The 24814-nt window shown below is 31.6% G+C and overlaps 1 protein-coding gene across 2 annotated transcripts in view; it reads right to left on the minus strand.

Moving 5' to 3' along the window:
• Positions 1 to 322: 322 nt before the first annotated feature.
• Positions 323 to 24814, minus strand: part of LOC115887881 — a 97959-nt gene continuing 73467 nt past the window's right edge. For both annotated transcript variants that reach the window (XM_030907401.1, XM_030907403.1), the window contains exons 8-9: positions 4289 to 4418; positions 323 to 1067 (exon numbers count right to left, since the gene is read on the minus strand). In XM_030907401.1, coding sequence (XP_030763261.1) covers positions 880 to 1067; positions 4289 to 4418 — 318 coding nt within the window. In that variant the 3' untranslated portion in view covers positions 323 to 879. The remainder of the gene's footprint in view (positions 1068 to 4288; positions 4419 to 24814) is intronic.

The raw sequence follows: 24814 nt of genomic DNA on the forward strand, positions 1-24814 counted from the left end.
TTTTAAAAATGGTAAAGAGAAAATATGTTTACTTTGACCAGATCTACCACCCCTTAAAATATCTGCACTCATTTCTGGGACACCCTGTATAGCTGTATAAGTATCTATGTTTATAGGGCGTCGCAATATTTCGTGGACATAGAACTACTACGTATTTTGGAATTAAAATAAGTTCATTAGACACAATTTATCTCTATACAATAGTGCTTCGTGCTTGTCCGTTAGAGGGTATCAAACTTTAAAAAAAAACACATTTTTTTCAGATATTTTAAGAACCGATATTTCGATTTAAATGAGATTTTGGGTGTCTATGTTTTGCTAAGTGCTCTAACATTTGACTTAAAATATGGGAAGGATGAAAACTACTTGTGTTTATTGTGTTTATTTTTTTCAAGTTAGTTTGATGCTCTAGCGGACAAACGAAGCACTTTTGAATAGAGATAAACTGTGCCGAATAAACTTATTTTGATGCCAAAAAAAACGTAGTAGTTCTATGTCCACGGAATACTGACACACCCTGTATGATATTTAAACAGAAAAGACAAAATTAAAAAAAAGTATGGGGAGTTTCGAAATAAATGCCACGTAAATCTGTATTCGCAATTTGGTCCAGTATGTTACATACCGTTAGTACATGTATCGTGGTTTCTACATTCCTTAAATTGTAAGTGCATTCCTTAAAACAATCCTTACAAAGTTTGAAAAATTGGAATGCTGGAATTAGATACTTTATAAAACTAAATTATCCAAATACTTGATAATATTGGTTCTAAAATGGAATGACTCGGTTGAACTTAATAATATAAACAGTAGGATAATATGTAAACATAATACGGAGTTCTAAAATATTGAGGAGTTTTTAAAACCATCATCAGTCTCTCAGAAAAGCATGTCGGTTGTACCACCCGAGCTGAAAGCTACTGGTTGGTCGACTTCTTCCAGAATAACTTCAGACATCTCGGGTACTTCGGTGACGTCAGGTTTGGGAGATGGTGGCGGTGGTGCTTTAGTTACACCCAACTGGAATTCCTCGGTTGATTTTGGTATGTATGTGGCTAGAGTTGACCCTAAATAATAGAAGTAATACGATTTAGTTATAGTAGAGAGAGTTAATAGAAATAACAAACTACTTCAAAGGCAGTGTTTTCGAAAATAGAGAACTTCAGTAAATGGTGGCGCGTGAGTACGAGCCCTAACAACTATATGTTGGAACAAGGTCATATTATGGAATTATTGCCATGGTTTTTCAAAATGACTGAAAAATATATGTTTAATTTTTTAAATATAAACATAGCCATATATCCTAAACAACTTGACAATAGTTTTATGAATTTGTAAATCAATCCATATTTACAGTAGCGGATTTTGTTCATAAAAGGACAAATTTGCTGACAACTAAATGTTGGGACAAGTATTTTTAAATAATTAATATCATCCTAGGCGGCTTTGCTATAAACGTCACAAATGTCGCAAACTGTTTACTTCAGCATTGACTGTAAGGGACTCGATACTTCGAAATTTTAATTTTTTTAATTTTCAATTTTGTTAATTTAATCCAAAGTAATGGTCCGTGGAAAAGCTACAAATCAAAAACTACGCGAAATTATCATTCGTCAATAAAAACAATTCGAACAATTTCTGATGATTTAAGTATTCCAAAAACCTCGGTATTTAATATAATAAAAAAATACGGCGAATCTGTCAATGTGAACGATAGAGGTAAAAGTTCGGGAAGGCCAAAAGTTTGTATCTCAGAGAGATTTACGAAATTTAGTAAAAATTTGCAAGTCTGCGAGAAGAAGTACTCTTCGCGAAGTAACAGATAAATGGAATACTGTAACTGGTTTAAATATATCAAGAGAATATTGCCGAAAATATATCCACAAATGCGGTCTGGGGTTTTACAAGGTAAACTTTATTTTGTGTGGATACTCAATTACCTGAAGATTATTGATACAAATTCTTATTTAGGCCAAAGGAAAACCGCTACTGACAGAAATTCAAAAGAAAAATCGCTACAATTGGGCAAAATCTAAATTATCGTGGACACAAAATGATTGGAATAAGATCATATTTAGCGATGAGTCTAAATTTGATGTGTGCGTTGGAGATCATCGAAAACGAATAATACGAAATAAAGCAGAAGCCTTTCATAAAGATTGCTTAAAGAGGGTTGTTAAATTTCCTAAGGGGATTATGGTTTGGGGTTGCATGTCAGCAAGAGGTTTGGGCAAATTAATTTTTATAAATGGCACTGTTAACGCCCAAAAATATCAACATATTCCTGAGACCTCACTTTTGCCTAGTGCTCAAGAATTGTTTCCAAACGAAGACTATATTTTCCAACAAGATGGAGCATCGTGCCATTCAGCAAGATCAACTAAAAATTGGTTCGGTAATAATAATATAAAAGTTCTATCCCATCCTTCAAGTAGTCCGGACCTCAATGTTATAGAAACTGTGTGGCATAAAATGAAGCAATATTTAAGAAACCACCCTCAACGAACAATTTTTGATTTGCGGACAAAACTGCAGGAAATTTGGGATAATTTTTCTTCTCAAATGTGCCAATCTTTGGTAAATACAATGCCATTAAGAGTTCAGGCAGTTGTTAAGGCGAAAGATGATGTAACTCTGTATTAAACAATTTTCTTGTTGTGCTGTCCCAATATATAGTTGTCAGCAAATTTGGCTTGATCTTGTCAAAATAAGCTATTATCAAAAGTGATTTATTTGCAAAGTTATAAAAATATAGTAAAATTGTCTAGATCATATTATAATGTTTGAATTTAGAATAATAAACAAAATAAATTGAGTCGTTTTAACAAATTACTATTTTTATTGCAAAAAAGACCTTGTCCCAACATATAGTTGTTAGGGCTCGTATATACAAGGTGGTCCAAACTGTGTTCCGGAAACTTCGACATCATATTCTGCAGATAATAATAAGTAAAACAGTTCGTATAAATGTATGTCCAAAAATGCTTAGTTTCGAAGATACAGGGTGTTAAAGTTTCATTTTTATTTCGATTTTTGCCAAATAATTTCTGAAGTCAATATTTGGATGAAAATTGGTTTTTCGCATGAGAAACAAATGTTGATATCAGTATGACTCCTACTTGTAGAGGACGCCATTTACATATTTTTAACTGGTTTGAAGAGTTATAACTTTTTGTCCGTACCTATATAAAACAACTGAGTAAAAAATATACATTTATGGCTTTTTTTGCGTAAAAAAATCTGGTTCTCGAGATATTTGGAATCGAAATTATGAATACCTGTCATCATTGAAATGACAAATTTGAAATGTTTTTGTGCCAAAAATTCAACAGAAACAGAAAATCATTTTTTCGAAGAAAAATTTATGATTTAAAAAAAAAGTTCCCAAATTTATCATTTCAGTCAAATAACTATCTACTCAACATGTTTATTTTTTTTGTCAATGACATATTGACTATTTCCATTCTAAATATCTTGAGAACGCGCGGTTGGTCGTAGCGATTTTTAGCAAGAGACATTTTTTACGTAAAAAGCACGGAACTGTATATTTTTTCACTCGGTAGTTTTATACAACTACGAACGAAAAGTTATTACACTTCAAAAAAGTTAAAACACATGTAGGTGGCGCCCTTTACAAATAGGAGCCATATTAACATCAAAATCAAGTTTCTCATGACTCCCAGACTCCAATTTTCATCCAAATATTGACGTTACTTCAGAAATTATTGGGAAACAATCTCGAAACAAAAATGAAACTTCTACACCCTGTATCTCCGAAATTAAGCATTTTAGGACATACATTTATAACAACTTTTTGACTTATTTTTATCTGCAGAATATGCTGCCTAAGTATTCGGAATACAGAATACAGTTCGGACCACCCTGTATTTTGGGGCTGTATGTACAACATTAAAAAAAGAACCAAGAAGAATAAGAAATGATCAATCTGGCATTAACCGAAGTCCTTGAAAAACTATTTCCCATCGAAGAAATTAGTAATTTGTAATAATTATTACATTACTTTCTCTCAAAGGTTCTTAAAAAATGTAATAATAATTTTATTTAGTAGTTACTTAAAACTAAAAATATTCCAAAATGTACTAATAATAAATACATTAGTTGTTAATAATTTTATACAAGAGACTAATAGCGCCTGTCCAATGAGAGAATATGTTTAACAATATATATTTTTTCAATTTTTAGATATCTATAGGAATATTCCCTGTCTAGCTGGACCAGACCCCAGACCCTATAATATAAATAAAAAAAAGTATCATCAAAAGCTTACCTGAAAGTAAAGGAACTGAGTGACCTACGGCTCCCCCTAAAGGCGAAGAAAGGGCTGAGTCTTCTAACAAAACTGACGTTTCTGAAGGATATTCGTAGATTTCGGCATCGTCCACGAAAGATATTTTGAGCTGTAACAATTAAGAAAAATTAACAAAAATTAGACAACTCATTCAAAAAAGGAACAGGAAGAGTTACCCAGTACACAACTCTACAAGTTTATCTAATTGATAATAATATAATTTTTGGGCGATTTTTAAATTCATTGTTGCCAACCATGGACATATTCGGTGCCGGGCTGACTATCTGGAATTTAAATTTCCCGCTGGGGATTCAGGTGGTAGCTCTGCTGTAAAAAATATCAAGTTGCCACATTTATTTATTTATTTCCTGACATTGTCATTCGTTTTGACACTTTAGTTTTGTATTACGAGTTTTTAGTTTAAATGAATTGTCTTGTGATACTTTAAGCTTAACAATTTTAACTAGCAGACCTTGCAGTCGAACAATGTTCTTTTTAGAAACTCTTTTAGTGCAAAGTGTACAAGATAGCTTAATAGCCGATGCAAAAAACTCATTGCAACCTTATTAGAATATTTTGAACGGGAAAACGGTAGTAATGGCCCTTTATGTCCCTTATGCTGTTAAGGAAGTGAGTTTTGTTGATGTAATAATAACTGTTTATATATTTATAATTAATTTATTTTTGTTTCCCAAAATATTGTAATAAATAAAATATAAACTATTGTAAATATGTAAAAGTGAATTAAGACTTAAGATTTGTCTTTTAAATCTGACTTGTTGCAGCTGATTGTAGCATTTTATTTAAAATACACATAATTTATATAAATGTACAGAATTATTTTATTTAAATAAATCAAGTTAAAGTCCTCGCACCGAGATGGCATTCTAAGTACTGCTATTATCTTTTATTTTTTTCTTCAAGTTTATTTCTGGCGAAATATTTCAGTCCGGTCGAAGTTTGTTGGTCACTTTATATCTGACGGTGTATAGTCACACTTCGTGCCTACCTTATCTCGCTATATTGGTGGTAAAAGCTCAAACCGATAGAGCTATCGGCGTTTGTTGGCATTTTGCCAATTTGTTTGGGAAAACCCTCTGAGCAGATGTAAGACTTTTATTTTAAACGTAACGTTTCCTAATACCTTTTTTTTGTACAGGATTTTTATTTTATGGTACGCATTTTGTTTTATGGTAGTATTTTCTGGTGCCATTTTGTTTTTTGTACCTGACATTTGGGCCACATTTTGTCCCTACATTTCACACCGGGAATAACGGAGGAATCTCCTGAATCCACATAAGTTTTCGATCCTGTCTGTGCAGAGACGTTTTTATCACAATCCAGTTCCAGTAGCAGTTCACCACAACCAGCTTGTGACCAGAACGGATAAAAAAAGGCCAGATCATTTCATTTTATATCTATTTAATTTAAGTTCATTTGAATGCATTAAGCCCTTTCAGGCATATTATATATTTGATTGCTTTAGAGTCACTTTGAAATATTTTATTCATGTTATGCATATTTCTGATATCTACATAGTACGGTTTTTTAAATATAAAGAGTCCCTACATTTTGGTACCAAGATCGCCAGACTTTTTGCGGAATAATTAATAAAATATTAATATTCAGAAGCGTGCAGATTTAATTTCCATTTTGAGTGATCTATTTTGATACATACAATTTACCAACAAATATTTTCAAACATCAAATTTTTCATAGTCTTATTTTATTCTACTTAACATTTAATTATTAATTATACTTAGTTATTAGTTTATCTCAGCGTTTCATTTGTGTAATTCCTAAAATAAGTAATACCTATATTCTGAGTTGATTTCTCAGTTCTCAACTTAGAAGTTTTCGAAAGTAAATGGAAAACTGAGTGGCGCCCAGTAAATTATAAAGACGTAAGTATCACAATTTAATTTTTACTAGCTTACGACCCATTGCTCACTGGCGAACAGCTCCGTCGCATAGTATTAGTTGTTTTAATATTTTTTGCAAAAGAAAATTCTTATGAAAAAACATTCCATCATATTTTTATAACTTCTAGTGCTACAAAATGGCGCCCAACGTGGGGCGCCATTGCTTGAGTTGCCATATGCTTGAGCCGGGTGTAGTCGAGCCCCACGTTGGGCGCCATTTTGTAGCTTTAGAAGTTATAAAAAAAGATGGAATGTTTTTTTATAAGAATTTTCTTTTGGAAAAAATATTAAACAACTAATACTATGCGACGGAGCTGTTCGCCGATGAGCAATGGGTCGTAAGCTAGTAAAAATTGAATTGTGATACTTACGTCTTTATAATATACTGGGCGCCACTCAGCGTTTCATTTGTGTAATTCCTAAAATAAGTAACACCTATATTCTGAGTTGATTTCTCAGTTCTCAACTTAGAAGTTTTCGAAAGTAAATGGAAAACTGAGTGGCGCCCAGTATATTATAAAGACGTAAGTATCACAATTTAATTTTTACTAGCTTACGACCCATTGCTCACCGGCGAACAGCTCCGTCGCATAGTATTAGTTGTTTTAATATTTTTTCCAAAAGAAAATTCTTATAAAAAAACAGTTTCTTCTAATGCTACAGATTTTGATGGAATTGGGTCATTCTACGACAAAACATCAGAGACTGACCTTTCTGACGGATTAGAATATCGAAAATAATATTTTTTCCAATCGATATAGTAAATAGTTAGTTCCGGAACTGGGTTAATCGCAAATTAGGCCTAATTTAATAACTGGGGCCCGCATAACCATGCCCATAATCTGAATATAATTTAATTTTCATCGGCCATACGCTTCACTTTTCTAATTGTTCTAAATTGATGGGCTTCCTCCAATGCAACGCTCCGAATCATTAACCAAACTGAAACATACCAGGTTTGCTCGAGAATAGTATTCTGTTTGTTTTATTAATTTGTATGATTTCTTGAAATATTTTTTTTAACGGTTTCCTGTTTTACTAATGTTTTCAGTAATCAACTGAATTTTTAAAAAAAAAAACCTAAAGACCCAAAAATTACTATACCGGGTGCGTCTCAAAAGTGGCTCACCCCCTATAACTTTTTTATTTTTTCAGATAAAAAATTGAGATTTGGTATGTTAATATATGACATAAATTAGGATTGATTGACGTATTCAATTGTTCATTGTCACTTCCTGTTTCGCCGGAAATGACTACAACTTTTGATTTTTAAATGATACCATCGGTTTTTTGTTGCTTTATTCGATAGAAAATGAATAGAATGACATATCATATGTCAACTTTGACATTTTCGCATATGGTTTATTTGAAATTATAACATGCGGTTCATAACGATAATTGGACTCGAAGTACCAAGTGTGTGGTATCAAATTAATCGTAAAAAAAATGCTTTTTCCAAATATGCTAATGAGCCACCCTCGTTCCATTTGAAAAAATTGAGATGTGATTAAAAATACGATTTGGGCATCTTTTAACCAGCCAGGACAAGACATGAATCACATTAGACGATCAAATGTATTTTTCCAAGACTCCTTAATTAAAAATTAGTGTTTTTAACACAGCCATGGCACTCTAAATTGAAATTTAAAATTCAATTTTGTTTTAAACAATTTTTGTTTAAAATGTCAAAAGTTGACATGTGATATGTGATTCTATTCAGAATGTCATTTTCTATCGAATGAAGTAAAAAAATACCGGGGGTGCCATTTAAAAAAGAAAAGTTGTAGTCATTTCCGGCGAAACAGGAAGTGACAGAAAACAAATGAATATGTCAATCAATCCTAATTTATGTCATATACTAACATACCAAATCCCGTTGTTTTATCTGAAAAAATAAAAAAGTTATGGGGGTGAGCCACTTTTGAGTCGCACCCGGTATATGTATGTATTACAAAAAAGGTTCAAAATCATCAACTATAATTTTTATATGCGTATTATTGGTGGTAGCTTATTTTATTGTGATATCAGTGGAGCATACGTTATATGTATGTGTTCTAGTTACATCATTATAGCAATCACAAAAAAACGATCTAAATTTTCAAATCGATGCTTTGCATATGAAGCTACGAAACATATAATGAAAAAATAAAAAGAGTTACCAAATAGAGGAAGTGGCTATAATAGAAAGCGGCATTCGGTAGTAGTAAACTTGACGCTGGAGGTCGAATGATACATATTTTAAACACATGTTTCCTTCCGGTTTTACAAAAAAAAATTGAATAGAACTATTTGGCACTGTGCATCTACAGGGGGTTTCTTAACGCAATTCTAAAATGTACATTTAAAACTTATATAAATTTCAGTATGTAATATTATGACCCGGTCGAAAATAATGTTATTAAAAATATTAAATATTTTACAAATTTTGGAGGTTGCATCACTTACATTAGGTCCTTCGTACAGTATTCGCATTTTATTTTGTCCCGCTTTTAGCAGCGTTTATTTTTTTGAAGCGAATCCACCTCCAATAAAAATAAAGCTATTGAGATGAATCAAAAAACAAACTATCGAAAAAAGATGTACCTACCTAGATGATAAAATGATTTTTAAATTCCTTGCTTTGTTAACATATTCCACAGAGTGTTTCAAACTTTCATCAAAATATCAACATTTTGTTTTCCCTTGTATAACTGACAGATGGAAACATTCATTTTTAATTTAGAAGAAGATAATAAAAAGTCAAATAATTTACTTACAAATTTCTTAAAAAATCATCAAAATCGGTTAACTAGAGCCATATATAAAATTTTAAAATACCTACATGAAAATTTTAAGGCGCCTGTTTTTCGTGCCGGTGAGTGTATTTTATCCAAATGGGGCTTGATATTTATAGTAACATTTAATTTCACTTATTAAATAGCGTTTGAAAGATTTATATATTCAGTATATATCAGATCATTCGGAAAGAAAGTACTTTCATATGGCTTCCTTGATTGTTTTAGAGAGAAGCAAAAAGAAATTATTTCCTGTTCACATAATAGGACGTTGTCGCCGTATATTTCAATATTAATGACAGTAGTTTTTTATATTGTATGAAACTGATATAAGTATTGTTACGTTTATACTCGGTTCTGTGTGGATAAAAAGTCTAAATTTATTTAACACAATTTATTTTCACTAATTAACAAAACAAGAAACATTTAAAAACTATCAAACTTCGAAAAAATCGTCCAACTTAAATGAAACTTGGTATGTCGATAGATTGGACCAAGGCCAATTTGACCGTATATACAACAGGTGTCACTGTGACAGTTAGTTTTGACGTAAGAATCGTTAAAAGTTGATGTCATCTGATTGCGGCCAAATTAGGTGGGTGGGCTATGTGAGCTACGGTGCACACGGTCCCACCCTGCAAATTTGGATACGACGTTTCGTTTGCACCTTCATCATGGTGGGACTAACGATTTGATATTGTAGAAAAATGTGGGTTGATTTCGGCATAATTGGGGACGGGTTAGAGGATGACGCCAATGACATCGAAATAAATTAGACCCGGCGATTTACATTTTGGCGAAATCCATCATTGCCTTAGAAAATTGCATGTATGCCAAATTTCCACTTCGACCGCATTTAAAAGGAAATCTTACCTACGTATACGTACGGGGATAGCTAACCCACATTGTAAACCAGGAATTCCAAATATAGATTACGTCGTAGAATACTTTAAACCGATAATAATTAAAGGTAGCCTACTATCACGAACTATGTACTCCCAATCAGCATTAGCCGTTATTTAAATCTTCTGTAATTATAATTTTTAGATTTTAAGAAATTTAACATAAAACAATCGACAACGTCGCAACGCCAGCTGATACTGAAAACGTACGAATTTTACTATCTTTACTCCTAAATTCAGGCAGCCAACAAAACATCCAGTTCGAATTCGTTCATAAATTGCTTTACGGCGTTGCCAATGTGTGGTTTTTCGAAATGTTTTATGAGGTGATTTCCAGATATTTTAGTGTTTTGTGGTATTATTTTTAGTGATTTTATTCAGAAACAATAAGACAATGGTGCGAACTTGCTTAATTTGCAAAAATAGAGACGATTTAAACCTAGAAGTTTGATTTCACAGGTGAGTAAGGCTATGTTACATCAGTGCGGTGCCGAAAGGTAAAATAGGAAAAAAGTTTTGAAAATATTAGTAAATCACACAGTTTTGGAATGTACCGTTATAAGTAATGAACCATTACATTAAGTTAGTTTCGTCACGTTTGGTTTTATTGAATATCTTGATCATAATATTTAAATATTATCAAAACCAAGTATACAAATGCGAATATTAATTTGTTGAAAAAATATATAAAAAAATTAAAGATGTCACAATTACGAAAAATGATCAATAGTGATATACCATATGATCGAAAAAAAAACGGCGTATATGGGGAATGTCATCGATGTTCATTTCTAAGCCAACTGGACGCCTTTTTTTTTCGATCATACTGATTGTTATTAGGATTTTTAGTTATTAAAGATGATTTTTTAAGTGTAAAATCAAAATAGATTTATATAATGGATATAACATACTAAATACCGTATGATCGAAAAAAAAACGGCGTCAAAGACTGCTGGGAATAACAATCGAATATAATTTTGGCGAGGTCTATTTCTAGATGTCATTTATTAAAAATTGACATAAAACTTGTCAAAAACTAATACTGATTATAGAAAAATTATAAAAGGATAGAACGTTTCCAGAAACACAAATCGATATCCAAAAAAAATTTTCGAATTTATATTACACCATTTAAAAATCAAATACAACCTTAAGGCGTACTACTGCCAGTAAGTGTCATTAAAAAATAAACAAGAGTAAGGATCATGACATATCACCTTGCCAAAATTATCACCGATTGTCATTTTTGACGCCGTTTTTTTTGATAGTAGAATTTTTGTAATAGATGAATGTATTTTTTGTTTATTGACTAAAAAAAATTATATAGTTTTAAAGATGAATGCGTCTTTGTTTGATATGTTTTATTGAATAGTTAATTATTTATTCAGTACAAGGTCCCGATTTTCCGCGAAGAAACTGATCCAGAAATAAGTAAATATTTTAGAAATTTTCTTTTGTTTAACAAAGATCTTAATTTTTGTTGTTATAAATAGTAATATTTTTATACCTAATATTAAATTGCAATTCGTCACGACAGTTTTAAAATATTCTCATTTTTCACCGTTGCTTCAATCAAAATAATACCATTAATTCACATAAATGTTTTATAAAAGTCGTCTTCGGCTCGTATTCATTGAACGCTTGATGGATTATATTACTACTGGAGCAATTTACAGACATTACTATGGAAATGTGCATATCATAATTTCAATCAGTTATTTTCGTATAGAAGTGATTGGAGTATAGAAGTAGTCATTTTCAAAATTTGAAGAGCCATCTAGCACAACAATATATCGTATCCAAAAAGCATATTTACGAGAATATAATATTAAATTATATATTACAATCAAAGTAACTACGCCACTGGCACACATTCTCAAGATCTCTGAACAGCGTTGCCATTCTCTCGGGAATCCTTCATGACTGCGATCAGCCCGTCTTGTTCCCACTCGCATAGAACAAAAAACGAATGTCTGATTCTGATCTTTTTCTTTTTATGAATGAAATGCCGGGTCTACTTTATTTAGAGGTCATTGGATGACGCCCTTAACGTTTCGAACCGATCGATGCCTCTAAATGGGCGAAATCATCAGGATTTTTATTAATTATGGGTCGACTGGAACCGACCTCGGCACGTGGATAGAGGTACCCGAATTGAGTCTTGAGAGAGAGACAGACGAAGAAGTTTAACTTCAAATATGCGCACGTAGTGCACACACAATTTTTTTCGACTGACTTTCGCGTTAAGTTAACTAAAGATGACAGTTAATTTTGACATTTGCTATATATGTTGACAACTCTAAATATATTATATTTTGATATATTATTTCAATATGCCGAGAAATCTTAATTTGTATCTGATACATAATGTGACAGCAACTCAATTTAATTTCAATATTAACTACACATTGTTTTCTCTCATGAATATCTCTCACGTGTCGTCATTATTTCAGTAAAACTATTCTTTTATTGTAATAAATGCCTGCAGAGTCGCATATTTATATATTGCTAAATAATAGGCATTTTCTCCGATTTTTTTCACTTACAAATAAATAAAAAAAAATCTCTAGAGCTTTCAGACATCTACACTGTTCGCACGAGCTAAATTCCATGAATAATTTAAAATAAATTTAAATTAATAGTTTGCCTTGCTCATTGCAGGTGGGCTTAATAGTATTATTAAAGGTAAAGAATTCTTTTAAATCGATGCATATATTTTGAATAATCGTAGTGTAAATAGAAGGAAGTGTTTAAATTAACCGAGAAGACAATTATGAGGTGACAGGTGGAAATATAACTTAAAATTGAATCGAGAAAATGGAATACTTATAAACTGAAATATGACGGAGACCAACTGTATATTCGAGAAAATAATGCTTTTGGTAAGTTTTATTACATCCTCTTGCAGACACTATAACTGTGTGGAATGATAATACAATAATGATCTTTTACAGTTGATTGGTATTTCCTATACCAATTATTTTACTATCTTTAAAGTTTGTGTTTTTTTAACTGTTTGGAAAAATTATAATTTTTTGTTCGTACCTGTATAAATAAAACTATCGAGTGAAAAAATATACATATCCGTGATTTTTTACGTAAAAAATGTCTCTTGGTAAAAATCACTACTAGCAACCGTTCTCAAGATATCTAGAATGGAAATAGTCAATACATGTCATTATTGACAAAAAATAAACATGTTGAGTAGATAGTTACTTGAGTGAAATGATAAATTTGAAAACTTTTTAAAATTAATCATATTTTTTTCGAAAAAAATGGCAAAACAGTTTCTGTTGAACTTTTGGAACAAAAACATTTCAAATTTATTATTTCAGTCTAATAACTATAATTATTAGTCATGTTTTATTTACGTCAATGATCACAGGTATTGATAAAATTATCGATTCCAAATATCTCGATAACCAACTCGATTTCGAGCGATTTTAACCAAGATACTTTTTTTACTTAAAAAACGTTGTAAATGTATATTTTTCTACTCAGTATTAGTTTTTTACAGATACGGACGAGAAGATATTACTCTTCAAACCAGTTAAAAAATAAGTAGGTGGCGCCCTCTACAAGTAGGAGTCATATTGACATCGAAATCAAATTTCTCATGTCAAAAAACTCCCAGACACCAATTTTCATCCAAATATCAACGCCAGTTCAGAAATTATTTGGAAAAAATCGAAACAAAAATGAAACTTCTACACCCTGTATCGCAGAAACTAAGCATTTTAGGATATACATTTATACGGACTTTTTTACTTATTTTTATCTGCAGAATATACTGCCGAAGTTTCCCGAATACAATTCGGACCACCCTGTATTTAAAATCATGTCTCGTTTAAGGAAAATACAAAAAATCAGGATTATAGTGATAAAAATAAAAAATCCGCAGCGTATGAACACTTTACACAGTAGAAAAACTAAAAGAAAAGAAAAAACTAGGCAAAGTCTTAAAAAGCAATACTTTTGCGTAAAACTGTACAGTTGAAACTGCGCAAACTGGCCTGGACCCTCCGCTTGTGTTAAAGAACTGCGCATCTGTGGGGGATCTTGACATCTCTTGCCCATACTAATAGGAAAAAAATAACTTTTTTAGACTTAAAAATATGTAATTTTTCAGAATATTACTTTAATCATAGGTAGTTTATTTCATAGTAGTATAAATAATAGACATAACTAAAACAAATATAAAGATTTATATAAAACAAATGTTGTTTTATAATCCAGCTAAAATACACAAACAAGTATCGTTAATACAACTGCATACACATCACAAGCTTTTTAATCCACTTATCAGCGTTCAAACACAGACTGGATATATTAAAAACAACTAATCAAAGCTTTAAATTAATTTGTTTACTGGAGAGGTTGACTACTCATTGACACCCACATCATTTGATTAATAAATTGTCTAATGAAAAGCGACGTCTCAGTAAATTTAGCATCATGCAATTTTAATAGCGTATATATATGGCTTATCGTCTCTTATGCAGGATAACATCAAGTAATAAAATCGTCTAAATATTCAGTAATTTTTTTCATAGTATATTTTAATCCATAGACAGAACAAGAAAAATTGTACAGGGTGGGTCAAATTGGACGCTCTTAAAGGGAAACACCCTTTTCTATAGGAGATAGACGAAAACTAATATCGGTGTCTGGAGCTCAATTTTTATCAAAAACATGATGTTGAAAACCGCATATCGATATCTGTTACCGTTTCGAAGTTACGGGGTGTTTTTCAAAAATGTGCATTTTTAAAAAATCGCTATAACTTTTTTGCTATGGAAAATTTTGTATTTTTGTAAAAACATTTCCAAAGCACCTTTTTACGTAAAATTTAATGGTTTCAGTATAATTTTTTTAAAATTAATAATTTAACAATTATCAACAGAAAATTTGATTTGTTATATGGGACACCCTGTATATTTTTAATTAGTTGAAAAGGATTTAAAATTACCTTTCCAAAAATATAGCATACTTGATATTTTGCTCGATTCCTCTTCGAGATATAGAGTTTTTAAGAATTTGCCCACTTTGAATAAGCAGGCTTTGAACGACGTCGGCTGTAATGCAAAAAAATTCTAGCTGTGATCAGCAATTAAAATAAAAATAATAGTTGCAATGAGAGATGCAGAATTTTATAAAAATTTAAACTATATTTAACAACATCAACACATTTAAATTATATCTAATAACAATAAAAATTAATAGCAAACCAAGACATGAGATTTTGCTACAGGCGTTCGACATGTCAACCGTCTTCTATTATGGACAGACGGGACCGTTTTTGAACATTTCTCGCGGAATTCATTAACTCAGTGAGGGTGAAAGATACCCTCGCATAACCGCTAAGTACTTCTAACTCTTGTTCAGATTATACGGGCAATTTTAAAATTAGGACCTTTATTCTTCCGCAAAGTTAAAAAATCAACTAAGGATAAGAGGCACTAAGTCCGGCTGCCTCGACGGCCAACGGCTGAGATCTTGGTTAGCTATTCAATTATTCTCGAAATTGGCTGCAAAAATTTACTGATAACTTCAGCTTTCTGAGGCGATGCCTCGTCTTGCTGGAAAAATATGTTTTCGAGTTCCATTAGGGGCAGATCATCAGTAAGGGGTTCAAAGCCTACTAGTTAAAAGTGGCGAACTTATAAAAATTCTGTATTTCGAAGAGGACTATAACAAAATATCAAGTGTGCTATATTTTTGGAAAGGCAATTTTAAGTTCTTTTCATTTAATTAAAAATATACACGGTGTCCCAAATTAAAAATCAATTTTTCTGTTGATAACTCTTAAATTATTAACTTTAAAAAAATTATACTTAAACCATTATATTCTACGCAAAAAAGTGCTTTGGAAAATGTTTTCACAAAAATACAAAATTTTCCATAGAAAAAAAGTTACAGCGATTTGTTAAAAATGCATATTTTTGAAAAACACCCCGTACCTCATAAACGGTAACAGATATGGATGTGCGGTTTTCACCGTCATGTTTTTGATAAAAATTGAGCTCCAGACACCGATATTGGTTTTCGTCTATCTCTTATACAAAAGGGTGTTATTATTGAAGTTTAAATATGTTATTTTATTATTTAGTATATTATTGCTGAATGTATTAGTTATATTTTTTTGTGTTATGTTTTTATAGGCATCTGCATCTTTAATTGAAAATGTTATTTTTTTCTAATTTAGTTAAGTTAATTTCCAGGTTGGTTGATGTTGTTTGATGTAGTTTTTAAGCTATCTATGGTGTTCAGTATCTCTTTTTGTTTCTGCATGCGCTGGAGTACTTCATCGTTGGTGATCCTTTGTACCCACGAGATTCGTAGCATCCGTCTGTACACATACATTTCGAAGGCTTCTATTCTCTTTTCGGTCTGTGCATCCAGTGTCCAGCTCTCACATCCATAGAGTAACACAGAGAAGACGTAGCATCTGGCCATTCGAGTTCTGAGTTCCGCACTGAGGTCTCGTCTTGTAAAAAATGGTTTCATACTCACGAAGATTTTTCTCGCTTGCTCAATTCTTGAAAATATTTCTCTTTTCGGAGTTTCTTAGATAGCTTAATAGCCAATGCCAAAACTCAGCGCAATCTTATTAGAATATTTTGAACCGGAAAGCGGTAGTAATGGCCATTTATGTCCCTTAAGTGTTGTTAAGGAGGTGAGTTTTGTTGATTTAAATAATAACTGTTTATATATTGATAATTAATTTATTTTTGTTTCCTAAAATATTTTGATTAAAAGTATTTATGTATAAAAGTGGGCAACGCTGTGCCGGTCAAGCTTAATCACGTGACTTAAAAGTGAAATATAAGTAAAAAACTACCAGAATGTCTTTCGTAGATTCTAAACACTAAATTTAGTAAAAAAAAATTGGCGCCGGGAGGCACGGATAGCCGCCCATACCAAAATATGTTAATAAAAAGTTGGTAGGCAGTTCTTTTAGTTTCAAAGTAAAGGAATTTTTTCAATTTTGGTCCGAGGTTATTTCCCCTATCCGCCACCCGGGGTCGCGCCCGATGAAAGGTTGGAGTTCTCCACACGGATTTTCTCAAAAACGGACTACGGAAACACGGAATATCTCAAAAACTGCGACTTTGATTTTGATGTTATTACAACTTTTGTTGCAAATATTATTCCTAATCTTAAATTGAAAACCAGGTTTCGCTAGCTACTGTAATTTTGGAGTTACGATTTTTTTTAAATTTTAACCCCCTCCCATACCCCCTTACCAACACCCCAACCCCACCAAAAACAAATGGCCAGATTCTCGGGTGTCACAGTATTTTTGTGCCAAATTTGGTTAAAATCGGTTTAGCGGTTTTTGAGTTATCGTGTTACAGACGGACAAACAAACACCATGAAAAAAAATATTTTGTATTTAGGTCATTTATGACATGAACCAAATAACTCATTTTGAGTGAAATTAAAAAAACTTTTTTTTTTCGATCTTAATAGCCTACCATACCTGTTGGTATGGTCAGCTAAAAATAATAAGAAATGTCTATATTACCAAAAATTTTGAAAAACTATTAAGTCCGATTTAATATAGTACAAAATAACAATAAACATTCCGTGATTGAAAGTAATATAAATTCTGAAATTACAAATGAAACAAGATTGTCAGGAAGGAGGCCAATAGAATACTTCTATACGCCTTTTAAATGTATTTGTTATACTGATAAATTCATTCATTGGAAACGGTTACTTAAATTAACAAACGCTGTTAAATGTATTGGACCTTCTCTAGAAATCATTTATAACACTTTCCTTCAAGACTACTGTATAAGTATGTTAATAATAGAATAACAACCTATAGTCTACTTTTCACACTAAATCGTTAAATAATTTGAAAAATGAAAATACTTATTCGAACAATAAGAAATGATTAAGCCGATTTGGGTCAGTAATTTGTGAGTTAAATGATACAGTCATTTATAGAAATATGTCATAAATTTCTCTTTTACTTGAAACTAACCGTTCTTTAAGCTTCATATACACATTGTTGTCAATTATTATAGTACTGTATTTAGTGAAGTTGAAGAGAAAAAACATGAAATTTTACTACAAAATTGTAAAAAAATGTCTATACATCTGTGGCGAATTCATCTCTTCAAAAAAGTCGTATGGGTAAAAATAAAAAAAATATTAAAAGAAACACAAACCCCAAATCATAGACAGAATAATACACACAATGATAAACAATACACAATATATACGACTTACAATTCTATACATACGAGGCGTCGGAAAAAAATAAGGATAGGAAAACAATAACATACGAACATCCTTAAAACACAAAATACACTCAGATCCATTTTAACCAACACTAAACCAATGAACACTGGACATCAAACAAAATATGTAATATACAAAATACTATGTGAATGTGATAAATTTTATATTAATCAAACATCTAGACCCTTAAATGATTGAATTAAAGAACATAAAGATTATTTAAGAAAGAGCGATTTTCACATATGTAGATTTGTCAGCATTCATGGGACACAGGGCATAGAGTAGATTTTAACAACGCAAAAATTATAATGAAAGAAGCAATAGCCTCTGAAAGAAAAATAACAGAGGATTTTTTAATACAATCTAATAAAAATAAATGTATTGCTCATGCATCTGTAGAGATTAGTAATGTATGACAATCGCTTCTTTGATTTTAAAGAATATAACGCATAAATAAACATAATATAAGTAAAAACTAAAAACAAATTGAATAATAATCATACAAAAAGTTTGAAGCTTTTAGGTTTTACCTTATTAAGTAATTGTTATCAGGTAGTAATTGTTAATATTGAAGTTTAACTTGATATAATGTCATCTTAACAGAACGTCAACGGTTTTTATAGACACATCTGCTTGAAAAAAACTAAAGTGTTCTCGAATAGTTGCATTTAGATATTTTAAATAGTTTTTTTCTTTGTTCTTTGTGTTTTTTGCTTCCGACAACGGGAAGAGATATACTTCCCGAAACATTAAGTACTTTTTTGTCCGTTAGGCAAATTTGTTTATTAGTAAACCACTGCTGACAACTAAGGCAAGCGGCCACTGCGAGCGAAACTAAACTAAGCTACGAATATAGAAAGAAACGGTAACTAAACAAAAATAAGTTTCATCGGCCACTGGGAACGATTTTTGCTTAGTAGTCAGCTAAGTTAGCTACGTTTTCATATTGTGTCTCTGCTATCAGAGAATTAATCGCTGCGAAAAATTCGCTGGAACCTGTCACGAACTAAAACGAGCGAAACTAAACTACGATTTAAATCTTCGTTCATACATTTTCGTTTAGTGTCGCTCAAGTGGCCGCTAATGCATTTAAAAATATGGGAGATGGGAGCTGACTTTTACAAATCTTATCTTCGCTTGGCTTAGTTTAGTTTCGCTCGCATTGGCTGCCCGCCTTTAGTCTCTGCAGCAGTGTTTACAAAAATATTTTTTTTATTTTGCAGATTTTCTTACAGTCAGTGGCGAAATATCCATAGGACTTAAACTTACTTGAAAATATGCATATAATTTGTGAAACTATGCAAATATATTAGATTTCAAAAGTCGCTTATTATAGATGCTCATAAAATTAATAAACTACACAAAACAATTATTGCATTAATTTTCTAAAAAATATATATTAATTTGAAAAACAAGACACTTTGAATTCCCTGACTTGAATACTGTAAGAATGTTCTCGTATGTACGCGTCCATTCTAGTGGGTCTCGATTCTTCTCGAACGAATGAGTCATTGCGGTGTCTATGCGATGTTAAGGTCATCCGAGGGCGGGCCATATTGTGAGGTTAGGTCGAGTCCACACCGGCTCGCAACAATATATTGGTTAGAAATATGCAACTAAATAGCCGATTAAAAACTGCCTGCCAGCGTATAACCTAAGGCTACGAAATGCAATCAAATATTGGACCGATCGGCTCCATAAGAATTTATTGTTTTCACTTTTTCAACTAAATAGTCGGCCGACTAAAAATTACATGTCAGTGCGTACCCTAATTATCCTAAAAAACTCACAAGAAAAAGGCAGAAAAATGCACGCTTCATTAAGAAATATGTAATAATTACTTTTATTCAAATATGCGATAATTTTTTTTTGAGTAGTGTATTTGGATTTTCAAAAGTAGTTATTTTTGCAGTTTTTTTCTCGGAACAGAATTTTATCGACGAAAAAAATCGGCGTCACAGTGGTCTTTGAAATGACAGCCGATGAAAGTTTTTGGCAAATAAACCCCGTAGATATTAGATATTACACCTCTAAATTATTTAATTAACGTAGCTTTTTAATGTCAGATAACGTTTTTCGTAATTCACTGTAGGTATAACAAATAAATCGAATCGATAATAATATAGATCATAACACATTTAAGCGTATGCATATCCATTAGCATATAATATGTATGTATGTACTCGTTTGAATGATAATAAGTGTGATTGACACGCTGTTTTATCGTTAACATTCGTAAGGTCGAATTTTTATTGAAAGGAAAGTGGCAAACATCAGAGCAGTAAAAACATACCTTACATCTGTTACTGGGTTATGTATGTATGTTGTTTATATCGATAGGTGTAAAAACCATTATGTTAAATACAATTTAATAAAATTTTATGACATTTTCTTTACGAATTCTTTGGAGAAATTTTCGAAAGTGTATATTATGAAAACAATAATCTTTGGGACATAAACGACTTTATTCAAAGCAGTATTAGTTAAGATAGTAGAAAAAAAAATAAGTGTAAGCACTATGTGCGCATATTTGAAGTGAAACTTCTTACTAACAGCTATTTAATTGAAGGATTTCAAGGACATGTTTGAAAAAGTTACATAATATAATGCTGTTTTAATTTACAATAAATTTATTTCTGTAATCTGTGCATTTTCTAGTGATGGGAAAAACCGTTATACTGAAGAGTCTATTACGCTTAGAGATGGGGACATTCCGGGAATCTTATTTTGAGGGAATGTTAAATCGGGATAGTGATGGGAATGGAAAATTTTTTAATGTTATGAAAAATTGGAAACTTCCCCAAAGCAAAAAAGTGATAAAGTTAAGAAAATATAACTTTCAAAATATATTTAATTTTTATTATTCTCATAAATCTAATAATAAATCAAGTTATAGTACTTTTCTATACAGAGTACTACAGAACAACATAACAAAACAACAAGAACAAGACAAATAAACTAAATAACAAAACAAAATAAATACTTATTAATCTTTCTTATTATCAGTCAGGGAGTCAGAGGCAGCTGCAGGGGCAGGGGTCACGTTTGTGAATTCAACAATCTCAGAGTCAGAGATATCAGACATATCAGTGTCAGCAGAGTTGCTTTCAGTCTCAGTCTCCGTATCAACTACTAAAGTTTCAGTCTCTTCTTCAATGCTCTGTGTCTGTGACACTGAACTCTCTGTATCACTATCAGATTTTCCACCCAACGTGGAAGTAAAAATTACAAACGATTACTTTGCCTAAATTTAAGAAAAGTTCCCGAAAAGTGGGGAATGTTCCGAGGAATATTCCAACTCGCATCAAAATACAACTTTCCCGAATTTCAGTCACTTTCCCGACCTTAGAGGAACGTTCCCAGAACATGGGCACGTTCCCTGAGGCACATTCCGACCTGCACAGGGGTCGGGTAAAGCGGGTGTCTGGCTGAAGGAAATATATATTATATTTCAGAAATCTGCCTAAGGGTAGCCCGATCCTGTCGTCCAATCCAAAATTCCACGTGCTTTGATTAAGACGACTAAGGTTTGCAGAGCTTCAGCATTTACCATAAAATGGCGAGCAATTTGTTACAAAACCATATAAATTATATATCACTGTAATCACAAAACTTCTATCTATACAGGGTGTCCCAGAAATAAGTGCAAATATTTTAACTGGTAGTATAGTTCAACCCCAGAAACACGGCTATGAGGTTTTTTCGCGAAAAAAAAATTTTGAAAATTCGAAATTTTTTGATAATATGGCAACATAGGTATTAGATTAAATTTACAAGAAAGAAAATCCAGAAAAGATCCAGTGGTTCTCAAAATTTGAGCAAAAAATCATTTTTTTTTGGAAACTAATAGGTTATTATTAAACTACTACTTCTTTGAAAAACGATAAAGAGAAAATATGTTTCTTTTATCGAGATCTACCACCCCTTAAAATATTTGCACTTATTTCTGGGACACCCTGTATATTTCCGTATTGTAACGGAATTTTAAATTATGTCTTTATTTTCGAGAAAATTCAGTCCAAACATAAGGAATATTTTGTTGATGTTTGACCATCAAAATCTTAAAAATAAAGTTGTCTAAAAATCTGCTACAATACGTATATAGTATAATCCTTTATCTTTAATTTCCTTCTTCATTTGGGTAAAAATACCTAGCCCGTTTTACATAAAACGTTAAATGCCGAACGCTTATTTTGCTACGTTTTCGGACTAGTGAAATGGACACTTAAGAATATTCAAATAAAAATTTAACTATTTTCTCATCACTCTGAGCTATCAAATGTACCCGCCGATATTGTTAATGCCGCGAACATTACAACGTACAACCACACAACGAACAATGCGTCCTCGGAAAGAATGTACGGACCACGCCCAATTTTTCCTGTGATGTACCGGTTGTCTAATTTTATTAGTCTAGAGTTTACGGCTTTTTTGTTGTTTGTGTCGAAGGGTACCGTTAACAACATATTTAGGTGTTGGAAAAAGCACTTTCTTGAGATACGCGTTTAGAAAGGTTAATGTACTAAAAGCATATCTGATTTAGAAACATTGCTGCTATAGTTTACACTTAAAGGTGTGTATGTATCTATTTGTGTAACCAATACATTTTAGTGACATAGCCTCAATAATTTTATCAATGTAAATAAAGGCATAGAGGTATTTAAAAAAAAAATCATCTAACTTTTTTAAAAATTTCTTGATTGTGGTATTAGATTATACTTATAGATACATATACACCTATTTTTATGATTTATTTTTCGAGCGGCCATTTCTCTTTGTTAATTTATTTGATTAAATTATTGCGAGAAACAAAAAACAAAAACACCGTTCATTTATTTATTAGTATTTTTACTGAAAAACAGCAATTAAGTAGGTTGAATCAGAATCAGGAAAATATTAGCACATTTTTTGGCCAACCGGTATACTGTCCTGAATATACTATTATGACAGTTATTTAGGTATTTGTAAACGACTTGGTTGATGTTTGTAATCAATACTTTAGAAACACAATATAAAATACAATTTTCTTCTAAAATATTATTATGTGAATTAAAGTAACAAATAACTAGTGAATTAAAATAACAAATACAACTGTCACTGTCAAGGATCCTCCTATTGGAATTAAAGAATAAGAATATTCATATTACCAATTACTGTTATATTATAAACTGAAATACAGTTCACTCCTTTAGAAAAATTATGACATAACATTCGACGTTTAACCTTTGAACCGTAAATTACCGAACTGTATAATCCTAATCTCTTTCTCTTTAGGTATTTCCAAGCAAAATGCTCGTAAAATACAAATTCTCAGTTAACAATGTATCGAATAAAGAAGCGTGTACCTTTACAATCTCTTCGCCTAAAAAAGATCATTACAATGTAGGTACCTTCACTTACCTTTCTTGCGCTTACCCTGTATTTTAGTCTTATGTGATAATATAGTAGTAACACAGCTTATTTAGTATCAGCTGGTCGTTTTAGGGTTCAGCGTTAGTATTCGCGTTTCATCTGCTGCGACTTTCATTACTCAAACCAGTAGTCTGGGAGCAAAAAAATACAGAAAAGCTATTTCAAAAATGTCTAACTAAAAATGTAAGGTAAACTATCTACTTCGAGAACACGCATTCATTTTTTAGCAAAGACACGTCTTAAACCGTTGTCGTTCTGACAAGTCGGCATTACTTAAAATCAAACTTCAAATTAGCAGTTTGTATATGATGATAGTTACCTATAATGAAGTATGGCCAACCAAAAGCATTAGATGTCTGTATACAGGGTGTCTCAGACTGAGCGTGCATTAGTTTATGTTGTAAGTTTGTATTAAGTTTCTAGAGAACTACAATATCTAGATCGGAGATTTTTTGCACATTACTGTTTCACAACGAGACCTATATATTAAAAATATTTTCAATATGGCGGCACTTACGCGGAAATACCGCAAGTTGACAGCAACTTCCTTGTTTTAAATGGGTATCCCCATTTTTTATTCCATACTTACATTCTTTGTAAAATTTTATGAATTTTGCTATCAAACACTACATACCTAACATTAACCGTTTTTGAGAAAAAAAATATTTAAAATTTTTGGAGGAAAAAAAACTGCCTGTCAAAAAAATATGTATAGTCTAAACGACAAATTTAGTGATTACCACAGCCACTGTGACATAAAGAGAAGACTTGTGGCTATCTATTCCAAAAATTAAATTGTTCGAATGTCATATTATATTGGCCGTAGCAGTCATGAAAATGAACGATTAAAAAATTATCATAAATCATTTTTTTCGAATGGAAACTCACTTTTTTTATTTCACTGGTGAAAAGGTTTTTCAAATCATTACTTTTTGATTATACATACATATGTTCCTATGCCTAAAATAAATATTTTTTAAGTTATTTAAGACTTAGTTTGAAAGCGTATTTTTTCTTGATGTTATCTAGCTTCCTTTGACATTAAGTGTTAAACCCATAGACTTAAAATAAAATATAGACTACACTATTTACATCTCAACGCGGACAAACAACCTTTTTTGTACACATGTTTACTTCTGGATACAGTCGACCGAGCCTTCCTCATCCAGCCTATGTTGTCACGTCTTTAATATTATCAATATTGTTTTTCTTGTTATACACATATATTGAGATATTAATACT

The sequence above is a fragment of the Sitophilus oryzae genome, unplaced genomic scaffold (assembly GCF_002938485.1).
Source record: "Sitophilus oryzae breed Bouriz unplaced genomic scaffold, Soryzae_2.0 scaffold_660_pilon_pilon, whole genome shotgun sequence".
NCBI lineage: Eukaryota > Metazoa > Arthropoda > Insecta > Coleoptera > Curculionidae > Sitophilus > Sitophilus oryzae.